The 18,779-nt window shown below is 36.8% G+C and overlaps 1 protein-coding gene across 1 annotated transcript in view; it reads left to right on the plus strand.

Moving 5' to 3' along the window:
- Positions 1-18,779, plus strand: part of hhat (hedgehog acyltransferase) — a 68,695-nt gene that overhangs the window by 27,595 nt on the left and 22,321 nt on the right. Inside the window, exon 9 of the mRNA XM_056477525.1 lies at positions 14,977-15,012. Coding sequence (XP_056333500.1) covers positions 14,977-15,012 — 36 coding nt within the window. The remainder of the gene's footprint in view (positions 1-14,976; positions 15,013-18,779) is intronic.

Genomic DNA, 18,779 nt, shown 5'->3' on the forward strand with positions numbered 1-18,779 from the left:
CTCACTTTATCGATTAGGTCACAAAACTGCATGAAGTTGAGTTAACAAAGCATTTATTAACATACTAATTAACTATTAGTATATGCCTGAGTAATAAGGATTATAAATTTAATCCAGGGTCGCCACAGCGGAATGAACCACCAACTTATCCAGCACATGTTTTACGCAGCGGATGCTCTTCTAGCTGCAACCCATCTCTGGGAAACATCCATACACACTCATTCACACTCATACACTACGGACAATTTAGCCTACCCAACTCACCTGTACCACATGTCTTTGGACTGCGGGGGAAACCGGAGCACATGAAGGAAACCCACGCGAAAGCAGGGAGAACATGCAAACTCCAACTGACCCAGCCGAGGCTCGAACCAGTGACCTTCTTGCTGTGAGATGACAGCAATACCTATTTCGCCACTGCATCGCCTGTTTGTAAATAATGCAAAACTTAATTTAGTAATGAAAAATAAATCATTAATAAAGTATGAAAGTACAATTATTAAGCACATTATAAATGTGGTTATAAGTCAAGAATACAGCATTTGTAGCTGCAGTTATAAACTGCTTACTAACGCTTATTAATGTAGAGTTAATGCTTAACAGATAATGAATTCACTATTTGCTAATGCTTCATAAATGATTTATAGTGTGTTGTTTTTATTATCAAGTGTCTTTACAAATATCTTTACAAATAAAAAAGTATTAAAATATTTAAAAAATTATTATTTTCTACATCAATATAAAAACCACTGCCTCCATGCCGCCTTCATCTTCACTTTATTCATGACAATTTGCATTTGTATAATGTTATTATTATTAGCAGTATTATTTATTATATGCATATTTATATTTGTTTTAATAAAAAATGTTTAGGTCTGTCCACCTGTCGGATTTTGGAGAGGTATGCATCGCCATATGGGGTATAAGAATAACATGTGTGTTTGGATATAACTCAGTTTTTTGACCACACTTCGTTATTATTGTTCATTTATTCATTGGCTGGAAATTAGAACTGAATTTAGAAATAGTTTTGAAACAAATCTTTGCGCTTAACAAATGAAATGGGGTATATGCACACAGACTTTTAATTTCAGTCAGCCAACCCCAGGGCTTCCGGTTAGTTGTCATCCCATACAAATTGCCGCGTTTAAGATCTGATTTCTTAAAAAGCAATCTTCACTGCCTGGCTAAGATACAATATAAAGTGGGTATCAGACCAAACCAGAAACACTGTATTAAATTTTATTTTTCCACGCCATGTCTTTAAAATATGGTAATTAATTTTACCCCAGTATTTCCAATTGAATTTCCACGCAAGCCTGTAGTCTTTCGTCTCTTTTTATGTTTTAATAGCCAAATGAATGCATAAGTCTATTTAATTAATTATATTTGACTTGCATTACAACATCGATGCAGTAAAAGGAACCTTATGAAATTAAAAACAGTCACATAATGCTTCACCGAAGTTCATCATTGGCTGAAAAATACTAGCTGTGCATATAGCCCATTAAATATATAGGCGGATGGATGTCTTCAGTGGAGTGCGTACAACACTATTTTTTCATCCACGACAGTAAAGAAGTAATGAGAATGTAAAGAGGCTGAATGGAGGACACTCGTTCTTTTATCATTGTGCTGCAGATGGTTTGTTTAACTGTTTTCTCACTAGTGAAATGCTCAGTTTTTCTACCTAAAAAGTCGCCATGTAAATAGCAAATGGGCGTGACACAACTGACTCTTAAAGGGGAGATGAGTCTCTGATTGCTTTTAATGCATGTTATTCTAAAAACACACCCATAACTCATTAAGAGAATAAGCACAACCCTGTTAGACCATGCACTGCGGCGCAAACTGTGTTTTTCCGTCCTTAAAATAGCAAAAGTTGATTCAGACACGCTCTTAATGCTTTTGCACCATGCGCTTTAGACTTTGAGCTTAGATTGTTAAAATAGAGCATATAGTGTCTCTTGAATGACGCATTTTCCACAGTTGCTTTCTACAGCAAAAAATAAAATAAAAATGACAGAAGGATGGTAATATACAAATTTCTCTTAATTTTTTCATTAATAAAAATAACTGCAATGACCTCTCAGGCTATATTCAACAGCATAATTTTTTTGTGATATATAATATTTATTAATTTATAATATATAAGGCATAATACTGCTTCTTAACACAAGTGTTTGTCAGTCAATTTCTGTCATCTAATGGATCATTGACACTCATTGTTGCACAGCGAGTGACTGTTTCTTGTGTAGTCGTGCATGTTCTGTGTGTATCAGCAAATCTGCACTGTGGCCGGCTGCTGGAGCTCTGAGAGCCGCGAAGGTTAAGCACTAGTATGTGCGTCTGAGTGGTGTTGAAGGTGATGGAGTTTAGAGTGTGATAAATGAAAGCTGTAAGGAAACAGACGTATGCTGGAGACTTCAGCAGGACCTGCTGTAAGACCCCGTCTGGCTTCAATCCCACACGGAGCGACAGAGCTCAGCTCCTCTGAACCCGATAAAGCTTTTTATAACAGCTCAGCACAGCCTCAGCACACACACACACACACACACACACACACACACACACACACACACACACACACACAGATATACTTCGAATCCCAACTCACATGCTCATCTGTGTGTTTAATGGCTCAGAACTGCCGGATACAACATGCCATGTTGAGGAAGTACCTCATACTGCAGGACAGCAAAGTCTCTGATTACAGTGCAAAGTCCTACAGGGAGTGAATGAGACTGAGAACAACAGAGAGAGAGAGAGAGAGAGAGAGAGAGAGAGAGAGAGAGGTTGAGATGTTGCTCTAGGCTGCAGTTAAATCTGAAGATTGCTTTGTGTGTGTGCGTATTGCTGTGTGCGCACGTGTGTGATTTAGTACTGCCACTATCATGGACTGGGTTTATGGCGGTCGAAAGGTTTATGGGTTGCTGTAAAACACTGTTCATTTAGTCTAGCATCAACACGCATGCTCTGTACCGATTTGCTGATTCTTGTCTATAGCTATCTGTTTATTCTTAGTGGGTCTGTTTGTTGTTTTTTAAATCTGTCTAATCTGAATCTATTAACTTAATTGCTATTAAGTTATTTAAATATAAATAATAACTATTTGGCATTAATGATGTATTCACACTTGCAGTTTGGTTCATTTGATTCGTTTGGCGTACTTAGACAGGAAGTAATACGTTTGGTTTAAGTAATGTAAGTTGCTTAGATTTCATACTGATTCACCAAATCATTAAACATTGAAATCATTGAACATCCAAAATAATTCTGTGCCGTAGGCTGTGACAAATGTGTGTGTGTTATTTTTAGCAATTGATAACTCATGAAAAACTCAAAAATTGTGTGAAAAAGTTCAAAACAGTAGCAGGAATTCCTCTGCCAAATACAAATGAATATCAGATGCTAGGAGATGATGCCTGTATGGAACTGTAATGGACAAAATTGTGACTTATGACATAAAATAGGTAGGCTTGGATGATTTTATCCTTTTTATAGTCTCACCCTATGACATCAGATCATGTTGTTGTTTTGTTTAGATGTGATTTATTCATGTTTCTTTCATATTTCATTTGAAGCACAGCAGATTTTGTTTAGGAGTAGACCCAAACCCTTCTTTTCAGAGGACTCAGTCTGCTTGTTTGGTGCTCACTAAGGCCTTAGGCATCTATGTAGTATAGATTTATCTCGTCACCAAGGTGTTTGCTGCAGATCAGTGGTGTGCTTGCTTCTTGCCTGCTGCATTACCTGCTGAATTTTTTAAGCATTGAATCTAGCATCAAGTGCTTTAGGGAAACAAAGTAGTTCATATGTGCAATGTGACTTTTCTGAATTCTTGTATATGTACCTCAGAGAAGTACACTACACAGTTGTAAGAGCAACAAATAATAACTTGATTTCTAGTTGATCATTTAGAAAAGTGGCAGATAGATTAGGTAGGTAGAATTTTTCCCATGAATCATCTGTTGAACTGCATCCCAATCATCACAAATACTGCAGAAGACCTATTGGAACCCGCATGGACCCAAGATTCTCACAGAAATCAGTCAAGTTTGGTGAAGAAAAAATCATGGTTTGGGGGCATGAAAGGGCAAATTCTTCAGTAGGATAAACCTTCTCATACTTCAGCCTCCACATCAAAGTTCCTGAAAGCAAAAAAGGTCAAGGTGCTCCAGGATTGGCCAACCCAGTCACCAGACATGAACATTATTGAGCATGTCTAGGCTAAGATGGAGGAGGTATTGAAGATGAATCAAAAGGATCTTGATGAACTCTGGGAGTCCTGCAAGAACGCTTTCTTTGCCATTCCAGATGACTTGATTAATAAGTTATTTAAGTCATTGCATAGTCAATGAGACTTTTGTCAGGTAGTGTAAGTGAATAAGTACATAGTGTATAGTGTGCCATTTGGGACACAGCAAGTGGTTATTATGTACAATGCAAATGATCTGCAATGATCTGATCAGAGTGTGGCAATATTATAATCATCTCAGTGTTAATAGAAATCCCAGTGTGGCCACAGCATAATGCTCAGCTAATTATTTTGTTGTTGTTGTTTTGTTCCTAAATCATCCGTCTGTAGATTTTTGTGAAGACCATATTTTCTATATTTATTGACTAATTTTCCTCATGGCGACCATTAGCTGATCTTTTACGACCCATTTTACTACCCTGATGGAGACACAAGTTCTTCGCAATGCAGGCAAAACTGAATCTCTAACACACACAAACATTCTCTTAATCTTGGTTCCCTTTATCAGCTCACCTGTAGATTAGTGGGATCATGATGAAAACTTTGTCTGAGCTGTTGTAGTGTTTACAAACTGTTCCCGTATGGTCTGCTTTGTCAGATGATTTCCCATGCAGAGAAGTCCTATATCTGAAGGAAACAGCAGGATATTGAGTGAATCTGTTCCAATGTTGATCTCACTTTTAGCTTCATGAATCACCCATCTGACTCACAGAGCTCGTGAATGACACCAGACAACAGATTCCAGCTCAGATTGTTCTCGGTGTCTGTTTTAATAGCTTCTTGTTTCTGTGCCACACGCATCCAGTGGAGTCAAATTGGCAATTCAGAGGGATTGTGTGGAGTTGAATAGAATGGCAGTTTTGTTATTGTGGTGCTGCAGGCCTGAAATATACAAATAGCCTGAATGTTGCAATTTCTAAGGAAGGAATTTAGATTTGTAGCTTTTTTAAATGTATTTTAAGAAATGTTATTTAGCATAATTGACATTTCATTTTAAATTGCATTTTAAATATGTTTATTCTTACTGGAAAAGAGCTCAAATAACTTGTAGCAATATTAGTTTTTATGTGCCTTTAATAATAGTTTAATCTACAGTTATATAATTCTGGATAAGCTGAGAATCAGATTTTCTGTTTTTAAACAATGATCACGATGCTACTACAATTTTGAAAAGACAAAAAAAAAAAAAATTACAAGGTGGCACGATGGCACAGTGGTTAACACTGTTGCCTCACAGCAAGAAGGTTGCTGGTTTGAGCCCCGGCTGGGACAGTTGGTGTTTCTGTGTGGAGTTTGCATGTTCTTCCCCTGTTTATAAGGGGTTTCCTCCAGGTACTCTAGTTTCACTCACAGTCCAAAGACATGCACTATAGGTGAATTGAATGAACTAAATTGGCCGTACCGCATGTATGTGAATGCGAGTGTGTATGGCTCATTTACAAGAGGTTCTAACAATGTGTTATTTGCTTAAATTTATTTAAAATGATATCAAACCATTTGAATGAAGTAAACAAATACTCATGAAAACTTCAGCACTTCGAATCTTTTGAATAAATGATTAAGTTATTGACTTTTAAACACTTTGTTGGTTTCATTACTGGAAGAATTGTTTTTATTTATTATAAGTTTTTCAGAGTTTTCACCTTTTATGTATAGGACAGTAGAGATTATTGACAGGAAAGCATGGGGAGCAGAGAGAGGGGAAGGATCGGCATAAGACCGCGAGGCATAGAACCAAAATCGGGTCGTCGTGAGCACCGGAGTGCATGTGTCAACGCACTAACCACTGTACCATTGGCATCGACGGCATTTTTAAACACACATCAATGATTCAGTTGCCGACTCATATGGAGTTATTACATTACCTGATTATGTAGCGCATTTGAACAAATCTGTTTAATAAATTGCTTAATGACTCCCTCATGAAGTCGCAACATGTTTAAATAACTAGACAAAATCAGCATTTTTAATTGATTCAGTGACTCATTTATGAAGGCTTCATTATTAGAACAGTCAACATTTTTCAAGAAATATTTTAAATACATGATTATACTTGATTATATGTATGAATACATGATTATATACTCGTTAAAACTTAGCTTAACTTGTTTTTTATTGAATGAATCACTTGAATGTCTAATTTAGGGGTCACCAAACTTAGTTCTGGAGGGCTGGTTTCCTGCAAATTTCAGATATACTTTGCTTAACACACCTGCATGGAAGTATACCTAAGACTTGAGGTTGGAGCTAAACTCTGCAGGATACCGGCCCTCCAAGACCATGCTTGGTGACCCCTGGTGTAATCCAAAAGTCACAAAACTTCTCTTGCTTTATCATTAGAAGAGTGTGTTTTTGAACAAATCTCTTGAATGAATGCTTCAGTGACCCACTAACAAAACGTCATTTGTTCTTTTACTGCAAGTCAGCTTTTTATAACAAATGTCGTAAATGAATCTATCTGTGATCCACGTATATTAGATGTGTCCTTATCTAAACAAGTGTTTTAGAACAAATCTCTTGATTGAAGGATTCACTGACTCCAGCATAGACTTTGTCTCTAGGGGAATCAATCTGATTGAACAGATTTCTTTAATGCTTGATTCAGTGGCTCACTAATTAACTTAAATAGCTTTATAGCTGGAACAATCAACTTTTTTGAATGGATCTCTTAAACAAATGTTTCACTAACTTAATCATAAACACTTAAATTGCTTAAATACTGTATGAAATAGTGTTTCTGAACACAGATCTGAATGTTCATTTTGATTGTGCTTGTAAAGGTTTAGCGGACATACGTAAATTGTTGTCATAAGAATAAATCGCATAAGTGTTTCAATCAAGAAACACTTTGAATAATTTTCATATACCTTCGGTTTAGTCCCTTATTTATCAGAGGTCACCACAACTGAATGAACCGCCAACTATTCTAGCATATGTTTTAAACAGCGGATACCCTTCCAGCCGCAACCAAGTACTGGGAAACACTCATACACTTTCACATTTACACACGCACTCATACACAATGGCCAGTTTTGCTTACCTAATTCATTTATCTTTGGACTGGGGGAAACCGAAGCACCCAGAGGAAACCCACGCGAACACGGGGAGAACATACAAACTTCACATAGAAATGCCAATTTGCCCAGCTGGCACTCGAACCAGTGATAACCCCTGAGCCACTGTGCCACCCCTATTTTTTTTTATCTAATATAAATAATAAATAAACCAGACAACGGAGACCAACAGAGATGTATTGTGTTGTATTTTGAAGCTGTAATGTAAATGTAAACACAGCCAGGAATTAAATCAACCTCTGCATAAACATACAACATTTAATAAAGTGTATTGCTATTATTTCACTTAAGAAAAATTACAGTAAGAGCTGATTGATAAGGCACAATGCTTAAACGTGCCTCAAACAGAATACTCTGCAGTCTACATATATTGCTTGTATACATAGCTTATGCCTCTTTAGTGTGGCGCTGAATAAATTTATAATCTGTATATCCAGCATTTTGCATTCTGACAAGCTCTAAAGTGATGGCTGGTTAAGTCGTTGCTTAGAAAAGCATAGAAAACAAACTGGTGCTGCTGGCTTTGACTTTGCTGCATCTCTTGTTTTCTAAATAAGAGTTCCTTAAAGATCTTTTTCTTAGAATGCAAAATTACCCATTATGCTTTGCGTGTATGTGCGTAAGGAGAATGCTTCAAACTTCCAGTGACCATCTGATGTGTATAAAGAGTCACATTTGGACAGCTTTGAAATGAAAGTTTTAATCTAATTTACTTGCTTTTAATGCTTTGAACTAATACTGAGTGCCACCTCCTGAACTGATTATTTTTAAAAACGCCATCTAATGGGATGATAGCAATTGCTGCGAGGCATTTACCCTTACTGTCAGACGGCATCTTGTGCCATTTTAATGGAGCCTCGTCATTGCTAAATTCAACGTTTTCTCTTTTTTCAAATATATAATCAACCCAATCAAATGTAATTCACCAAAATGTTTGACACACATATGTACTGTCCCGCTAACACATAATTGAAAGAGTGGCACAAAGTGAAAATAAAGTGACATTTTGAAATGACCGAAAAACACATACAGTGGGAAACACTACACAATGCAAACTAACTAAATGAAACGTAAACGGCTCCCGATTAGAATCAACATGCAAATCAGCCAGAATACTTTCAGTAGCATACTTTTATTGGTCGTTTTTGGAAATTGCGGCTTACATACCTGTCAAGTTTCATGCCAGTAATATAGTTAGCTCTTTATAATGCAGTGATGTATTGCTTGTGATGTGTGTGTGTGTATTGAAGAGCCTGCTAAGTACAGTATAATAGCTGACAGGTCACACTGACACTATATTTCAACATCTGAAAGGCAGACACTGAATTAGAAGAGTTTTTTCTCGCACTTGAACCGCATCTGACAGAAGATAACGGCTTTCACACACACCATCAAAATCAACGTTTTGCATCACAAAAACACTCTGTAAGCCACTCAAGCCACACCCAGTTAAGAAACGCTGCTCTCACTGAAGACATTTTTTTTTTTTTCTAATTATTTTTAAGGGGTTTTTCACCTTTATTATGATAGGACAGTAGAGATTTCAGACAGGAAAGCATTGGCAGCAGAGAGAGAGGGGAAGGATCGGCAAAGGACCTCGAGCCGGGAATCTTACTCGGGTCGCCGTGAGCATGTCAGTGCTATATGTCGGCGTACAATACCACTAGGCTATTGGTGCCGACAAGACATTTTTAAGCAGAAGTTCTAAGCAACCTACTGGAAGGTGATGATCGATATTGTGCCCTCCATGCAGCATCGAAGGAAAAGGTTTATATAGAGTAAATTTAATATAAACGTTGATACTTATAAAAACAAGGAAAGAAAATGTTTGTTGTCATCGCAAAATGCAGCCTGGAGGGTGCATATTAATGATCCTATGTGAAACAAATCAGTATGTGTTTTGCAGTGGTGTAAAGTAACTAATTACAAATACTCAAATTACTCTAATTGAGTAGTTTTTCTCTTAAATTGTAATTTACTAAGTAGTTTAAAAATGTGTACTTTTACTTTCTCTTGAGTACATTTTTAAGGCTGTATTGGTACTTTTACTCCACTACTTTCCGTCAACCTGCAGTCACTACTTTATTTTTTCCTGTCTCTTGGGATTAGAAAAATCAGTCCTGTGATTCTGGTCAAATCAAACCGCACATAGAAGGTAAATCACATCATACTGAACTACCTCAAGACATGGGCACTTTTTAATTCCAGCAAACTATTTGGTGGCGTTAAAAGTGTCCAAGAAGATGTCCAAAACATTTACCGATGTCCAAAATAGTTATTTAGAGACTGTTTAGATGCATGTCCCTGATGAGAAGATGACGGATGTTTACTGTATGATGACCGAAATGGCCTTAAACACCTAGCAGGCATAGCACGTCAACATGACGTCAGATTGACGTTGTACCCTAATGTCATGGGGACGTTGCATTTTGTTTGTAAATGAAAATCGTGTTGACGTCAGAACTCAACTTCAGGCCGACGTCAATGTCAAACGTTCAACCTAAAACCAACTAAATATTAACGTCTAATGATGTTACAGCTTGGCGTTTTTTGGTTGTTACCACTATGATGTCTATCAGACGTTGGATTTTGGTTGCCATACCTGATGAATAAATGCCAGCATTTGATGTCAATATGACGTTGGTTTAAGATGTTGGCTCAACGTTGAATTTTGGTCACTTTCCAACACAACCTAAAATCAGCCAAATATCAACCTCATTTGACGTGTCGTTATTGGACATCAAAGTAACGTTGTCCTTAGACGCTGGCTAGACATTGAATTTTTGTCACCTGACATCACAACCTAAATCTAACCTAATATTACCTTCTTATGATGTTGTGTACATGCCGGGCAATAACAAGATGCACTACAGAACGTTATGTTTACACACACATGCATAAGTTACATGTAAATGCATCAGCTTTTAACAGCGTGATGCTCACTACTCTTGATTACTTTTGAAAGGGCTACTTCTTACTCATACTTTGAGTAATATTTACAACAGATACTTTTACTCTACTTACACTACATTTTTAGGCAAGTAATGGTACTTTTACTTGAGTATGATTTTTCAGTACTCTTTCCACCACTGGTGTTTTGAGTGCTGATGTCTTAATGACATGGCTGCTTGTCATGTCCAGATGATGTAGAGCGTAGCCTAAAGTAAATGCAAATCTTGAGTGCGTACCCTGTGAGTAACGCAACAGTCTGCATTGTGTTCTGATTGACCTGCTTTTCACTGGGAATGAGGAATAAGGAAACAATAGTGTTTGAGGCTCATGGTATGTCACAGAACCCTTATTATTAGACAATGCCTAGGTATACCCTGTTTTTCTTTATAGGGCACCTTTAAACTGTCTAGGAGTAGAACAAAACAACGAGTGTACTGGCCAAACATTTTTGTAATGCGTTTCTGAACTTAAAGGGTAAAGAGATGCACAACTGCACATGATGTTTCATTAATATAGAATGAAAGTGCTTCTGCTTTTATTCTCCTGGCCTTCCCGGATGACTTTATTTCCCCAGAGCTGAAGCGGATTTCATCAATAGCTGCTAATGAATGCTGGGAAGTGCTGGAATGAATCAAACGCTCCTGGACAATTTGATTTAGGAGTCATTATATCCCGTAGACCCCAGACCCAATCCATCCCTCTCCAGACACTCTCTCGCTTTTGTTTTGTCTCCTTTACTCTCTCTCTTTATCCAGATGGATGATTTTTGTGGCACTGATGAGTTTGATGGTTTGCGTGTGCTCATGAAAACTTCATGTCAGGGCTTCCGAGCAACCATCTGCTTGCGTGTGTCCGTTTCTCCTCAAACAGGCCTGTTTTTAGAAGCAAACAGCACCAGCTCTTTACTGTTGTCTCTTGGGTCTGGGTGTATTTGGACTCAGTAAGTGACAGACTGAACTACATACTGTATGAAAGCCTTATGGCCAGAAAACCGTCTGTCAGTGTCACTTTCGCATTGTGTGTTTGCTCTAATTGGATACAGTGATAGTTTCTCAAGAGATTTCTGTAACACTGTCCACATCCATTTAAACATTAGTCCGTTTTTCACTCTGAATTGTAAAATGAGAATTTTGACCTGTCCATCCATTCATCCATCCTTTCACTACCAGCTGATCGATAGCAAATAGCATTATGGCCGGATGAGGGATGAAACGTGGAGAGATGGATGATTGGAGGTAATAAGTGAAGATAATAATAATAGAAACTGTAGCTGTAGTGATGACCTGAGGACATCTGCTCACACCTGCTCAGAGAAACAGGAGGAACTGAAAGTCCTGCAGAGAAACAAATTGAGAGTTACAAAGGGCCAAATCGATATTTTGGCTGTCATGGTTGTTTGATACAAGCTACATGTCAAAGAGCAAAACGAGAAACCCTGTGTGATCAGGAAAACAAGAATGAGCTCAGCGTGACCTTATCTTGTTTGTTAGAACTATACAGTATTTGATAAAGCCAGGGTCCAAAAGACCACAGTCGTGTATTTTCAAAAGATTCCAGCTTTTTTTTTTTGTAAACAATATAAAGTGAATCATTTATTATTTTCATTTTTATTTTAGCCAATTTCAACTTGATCATTTATTTATTCATTCATTCCTTGATTCTTCATATTTTTTTGTGTTTATGAATTAATAATATTAAGATAAAATACAAATAAATAATAATATTAAGTAAACATATTTTACTCTCATATATAAAAGGGAAAAAAAGGAAAAATAAAATAATAAAAAAACAACACAGAAAGGTTCTACTCTTCTAAAATAACTGAGGGGTCCATCTTCCTTATGTTATCTATAACAGGTTGCCAGAGAAAAAACATATCAATGCATCCTCTTACAGTATATTGTATTTATTTCTAAGGTCAGGTGGTGTAGGAGTTCCATAAGCAATTGCTTAAAGGTTGGAGGAAATGTGTCCTTCCATTTGAGCAATATTAACCTTCTAGCTAAAAGCGAAGCAAAGGCAATTACATTTATCTTACTTTTATTAAAACATAAGGACTGTGGTGTGATACCAAATATTCAAATTGTGGCCCAGGTTGTATATACAATAGATATTTAATGCGTCAGAGAGAAATTTAAACATTAGTTTCCAGAAATCTCTAATTTTGAACAAGCCCAAAACATATGAGATAGTATAGCTGGCTCAATATTACATCTGTCACAATTAGGCTCTATATTCGTTTCAAATTTGGCTAGTTTCACTTTGGACCAATGTAGTCTGTGTACTTTAAATTGTATTACTCTATGTTTTAAACAAATTAAAGATGAGTGGATATCATCTAAAATGGATTGCCACGTCTTCTGATAATTTTATCTCCGGTTCCACTTTCCATTTTCTTTTTAATTGCACGTGGGGTTCCAGAATATAGGAATTAATTATAGAATATTTTGCCAATAAGTGCCTTTGAGTATGGGCTTAGCTCCATTATAGAGTCAAGCAGGGAGGAGGGATTCAGTGATGGAAAGTGGCTCATTGAGGAGGACACACAACTTCGAAGCTGGATGTATCTAAAGAAATGAGAATTTGGAATTTGAGACTTAACTTTTACTTGTTGGAATGAAGCAAATTGTCCATAAATAAACATGTTTTAATGTCATTAGACCTTTCATAGACCAGATATCAAAGGTTTTGTCTATAATAGAGGGAGTGAACATATGATTTCTTGCTATGGTGGCATTGACTGATAGTTCTTTAAATGCAAAACTTCTTCTAAATTGTGCCCATATTTTGAGTGAGTGTTTGACAACTGGGTTTAAAGAATATTTAGATAAAGGTTCAGATGTCGGAAAATTTGAGCAAAGCAGAGCATGAAGAGAGGTTGAACGACTTGATGTGCTTTCTAAGGATAACCACTTAGGGCCTCTATCATTTCATGCATTTGTCCAGTATAACATTCGAATATTAGAGGCCCAGTAATATACATTTTGATTAATTTATTAATGGATTTATTGTATTATTTTTTCAAATTACTGAATTATTTATCAATAATAACTAGTATTTCCAAGAAATTCACCTCATATACTGTATACATATTATTTAAATATTTCCTGAGTACTTATTAACTGGGAGATTTTTATTTTTACTAACATTTTTAAACATAATAGTTAAAAATAACAAATTCTTAAAAACATTTTTTGTGTCTTTGCCATGATTACAGTTGTTTTGCAAGGTAATAGTATTCAGCTTAAAGTGCAATTTAAAGACTTGACTAGGTTCTTAGGTTAACTAGGCTGGTTTGGTTAATTATGCAAGTCATTGTTCAACAGTGCAACCAATTAGGGAAAAAAAAATTCATAGGGGCCAGTAATATTGACTTTAAACTTTAAATAACTGCTTTTATTCCAGCCATATATATAAAATATAATACTGTAAAAGTCATGACAGTTTTACATGTTCTGTCACTCAAATTTCCTTATGAAAATCTAGAATCTTGGGGTTATTCTGGAGTCAGATCTGAATTTCAGTAGTCATGTCAAAGCAATAGCTAAATCAGCATGCTATCATCTCAAAAACATTGCAAGAAGTAGATGCTTTGTTTCCAGCGAAGACTTGTTCATGCTTTTATCACCAGCATGGCGGATTACTGTAACGGCCTCCTCATTGGCCTTCCCAAAAATACAGCTTATTCAGCTTATTCAGAATGCTGCGGCCAGGATTCTCACCAGAACCAGAAAATCAGAGCACATCACACCTGTCCTCAGGTCTTTACACTGACTCCCAGTCACATTCGGAATAGATTTTAAAGTGTTATTACTTGTCTATATATCACTAAAGACCTCAATACATTACAGATATGCTCACTGAATACAAACCTAAAAAAAACAATCACTCAGATCAACTAAGTTAGAAATTCCAAGGGTTCAGTTAAAGCAGAGTGAATCGCCCTTCAGCTACTACGCCCCCTGCTGCTCGAATCAGCTTCCAGTTATGATCAGATGTGCTCCAACATTAGGCTCATTCAAACCAAGACTGAAAACACATCTGTTTAGCTGTGCCTTTACTGAATGAGCATGTGCTACGTCCGACAGATCACACTATTATGTTTTATTTTCTTTTTCATTCCTTGGTTTTAACACATTTTAATCTGTTTTTATCTGTTTTTAATAATTTTTAATTCATTGTTGTTGTTTATTTTCTTGTTTCTTTTATTCTTGTTTATGTAAAGCAATTTGAATTACCATTATGTATGAAATGTGCTATATAAATAAACTTGCTCTGCCTTGAAAATGTTCAAAAATATGGTTACATACATATAGTTTCATAAACATGGTTTCCACTTGCCAGATCTATATGGGTCTCATTTTGTGTGTCTCAGACCTGCCACAAAACTCAGTGTCAAGCTACAGCTCAACTAGACAAATGCCAGAACTGTTCTAAGATCAGCCGCTTTGAGAAAATGTCTCCCAGTGCTACATCTGTCTCACCAAATGCCAGCGTTTGTCCCCGGAGGTTCATTAAAATGGTTTCCTCAAGCATCTCATTTATGCAGATTCACTTTTCTCGTTTTGTCTGTTCTGGATGTTGACTGATCAAACACATGTTTGTGTTGTGTCATGTCCTGCAGAAGTGTGTGTGAATGTGTGCTTTGTGTTTAACCCCTGAGTTCACTCGTTTCTGTCTTTTACCTTTCAGACACTTTGACGTGGGGCTTTACAAATGGCTCATCAGGTACGATTCCTCTCTTATTTTGTGTGGGTGTATGAGAGAGAGATTTTGCACTGCAAGGACATGGTTCTCTCCTGTCGCTGGCTGAAAAGCACATGAATAATAATCATAATCAAAACCATAATTACAAGAACAATTATACGTTGCTGATACATCATTCAGGCATAAAAAAAACTGGCAGTCTTACATCTATTTCGTTTTGTTCTTGCTAGATTGGGATATTGTTTTTCTGCTCTTGCATTCTAATTTGAGTATTTGGGAAATTTACTGAAATATAATACACAGATGAGACTTTCTCAGAGGTACGTATTTAGCAACAGCATCTCTTGTTTAATTTGGTTTTAACAGCAAAACTATTTAAAATGGTGCATTAGCATACATATCTTAAGATAAATGCAAAAATGATGCAATTATCTGTCAGTGAGAAGAATGTTGCTGTTGTTGCTTTGTAAAATGTGCTTTTAGTCATTAAAGTGCAGTTTTTAATGCACTTATCATATGTGGGAATGTGATGTGCTCTGTAAAGATTCAATTCAATTCACCTTTATTTGTATAGCGCTTATACAATGTAGATTGTGTCAAAGCAGCTTCACATAAAAGGTCACAGTAAATAGGAACAGTGTAGTTCAGTTTATAGTGTTGAGTTCAGTGCAGTTTAGCTCAGATCAGTGTGGTTTAATAATCACTACTGAGAGTCCAAATACTGAAGAGCAAATCCAACGATGCGCAGCTCTATAGATCCCGAAACATGCAAGCCAGTGGCGACAGCGGAGAGGGAAAAAAAACTTCACTAAAGGCGGAAGTGAAGAAAAAAAACCTTGAGAGAAACCAGGCTCAGTTGGGCACGACCATTTTAATTTCTCCGCTGGCCAAACTTTTGTGCAGAGCTGTAGTCTCAGTGGCGGAGGCTGGAAGCTGGCCTCAGCGAAGACTCGTCTGTCTCTGGAGCGTCACAGGAATCAGTCTCATGTTCTCCACTCCTCCATGACCATCACAGTAGCTGCTCAGGATTCGGCCAGGTCCAGGATATAAAAAAACCTTGGGATCATCTCGTCGTTGGTCTTGGATCGAATCAGTGACTCTGCATAGTCTGAGGGCCTCGGGAAGAGTATCCCCAGGTGGAAATGGAGAATAAAGAAAATAATTAGCGTAGCTGATGTTCACAGTGTATATCAACAGATGCATAACCTGTGTGGAAGCCCCCAAGTGGTGCACTAAGTGTATGCTTTACTGAACAGATAGGTCTTTAATCTAGTTTTGAATTGGGAGAGTGTGTCTGAGCCTCGGACGTTATCAGGAAGGCTATTCCAGAGTTTAGGAGCTATAAATGAGAAGGCTCGACCTCCTTTACTCGACTTTGCTATTCTAGGTACTACCAGAAGCCCTGAGTTTTGAGACCTTAAAGAGCGAGTTGGATTGTAGCGAGACAGAAGATTGGTTAGATAAACAGGAGCTAGATTATTTAAAGCTTTATATGTAAGAAGCAATATTTTAAATTCAATACGAAACTTAACAGGCAGCCAGTGTAAGGAGGATAAAATTGGGGTGATGTGATCAAATTTTCTAGACCTGGTAAGAACTCTGGCAGCTGCATTTTGTACTAGCTGAAGTTTGTTAATAGAGGATGCTGGGCAGCCAGCAAACAGTGCATTACAGTAGTCCAGCCTAGAAGTCATAAAAGCATGGACTAGCTTTTCTGCATCTGAGATGGATAGCATACTTCGTAACTTAGCGATATTTCTCAGATGAAAGAAAGCAGTTTTTGTGACATGGGATATATGATTTTTAAAAGTTAAATTACTGTCTAATATGACACCCAGATCTTTTATAGTAGAGCTAACGCTAACTTTGTATCCCTCTAATTGTAGGTCGAGTTGTGAGATCTGCTGTGTACAGGATTTAGGCCCAATAAGTAATAATTCTGTTTTGTCTGAGTTTAAGAGAAGATAATTGTTGGTCATCCAGTCTTTAACATCTTTAATACACTCAGTTAGCTTGGACAGATTAGACGTCTCGTCAGGTTTAGTTGAAATATATAATTGAGTATCATCTGCATAGCAGTGAAAGCTGATCCCATGTCTTCTAATAATGTCTCCCAGGGGTAGCATGTATATTGTAAACAGCAAAGGGCCTAAAACTGATCCTTGAGGCACCCCGTATTTTACTGGGCTGAAAGAAAATAAGAAAATAATATCACCAAATAACTCATTTATATTAAAATATTCATGTAAATCAGTGGATTATATATGTTTTGGCCTCAAAATGATCCAATTTAATGCAGATGAGCCTCATGATGTCATCAAGCCGTCGCTGTTACTGTGTACTGACAAGCTATAATGAACCGTTTTTCTTTCAGCAAGATTTGGCACTAGTCATGATTGGTCACCCAAGAGTCCAGGAACACAACTCTGCTCTGTCCCTCTCACCTCAGAGATTGTGCTACTGTTTGATTGCAGTTTTTCTTTTACAAGTAGTTCTTTAATTATGCAAGACCGTTTGCTTTTGCCGTGATTTAACACAATAGACGGAAAACGAGTATTCTAATTTTAATGCCTTTTTTTTTCTTATTTAGTTTTTATTGCAGTTTCCAAATTTACATATACATGTATGGTACGAAAGACAAAAAGTCCCATACACAAGCTTCTGTGTCCCATTTTTAAAAGGAGGGGTCTGGATGCAGACCTGGTGCAGATGCAGTCTGAGCTGCATGCAACGCTTTTTTATAGGCTCACCTTACACCACCCCTAACCCTACACTACACTACCCCATCACTAGCTCCATTGAGTGCATTGTGTCTGACATTGCATCGCTGAGAGATGCAGTCTCAGCTTGCATCATAAAGGCTGCACCCAGATGCTATTGTTTTTAACTGCTGTGCCATCATAAATTGTGAAAATAACTGTTGGAAGAGGGCACGTAGTAAGGGGCATCCAAAAAGATGTTGTTCAAAATAAATAGTTTTATTAATGTCAAAAAAGGTTACACAAAAATTCAACAAATAAATAAATGAAACAATTAATCATTCCAGCCATGTGTAAACCAAAAACAGAACTCTCTTAAATGACACGACAGAGCACATTTATACAGGAGGGACCAGTCCACAATAAACAAGAAGGGAAAGACAAAAACAGACAATTTACAACAACAATAAACTAAGCTAAACCTCTAGTTACAGATCTAAATAATAAATAAGCAAATTCCAAAAAAAGCTAAACTAAATTTAAATCTGAAGAAAAAAGTACATAAAACTACAGAAAATAAACTACAGAAATACAGAAATAAAACTAAATATAAATCTGTGTGCATATCTCACTCTCAATGTGTGGCCACTACAAGGGCAATCACAAAGACCAAGTGAAATGCTCTGCCGGCTGTCGCTCCGACCTCACATCAAGCGTAACTCGCACTGTTCCCGATCACGGCCTGTGTTTTTGACTTCAGCAAATCAATTTTGCAGAATGCAAGCAATGTATTTTTCATGATTTCAATATCCAGCTGCACAAGAAATGTACAGTCTACCTGAGACACGACCAGTAAGGGAAGTCTTCTTTCACTATTGACAGTTGTATTGTTGTCAAATACTATTACAGAAACTTTTACTGTATTCTTGGAACTTTATTCTTTTCTTTATTCAAAATATTAAATAGAAAACACTAATCACTTTACATTATTGCATTCTATATAAATATATATATATATATATATATAAAACAGTGAATAGCGTAAATAATTACTCTAATAGTAAATACTGTGTTAAACAATATTAGTGG

Source organism: Danio aesculapii, chromosome 17 (assembly GCF_903798145.1).
Source record: "Danio aesculapii chromosome 17, fDanAes4.1, whole genome shotgun sequence".
NCBI classification, from domain to species: domain Eukaryota; kingdom Metazoa; phylum Chordata; class Actinopteri; order Cypriniformes; family Danionidae; genus Danio; species Danio aesculapii.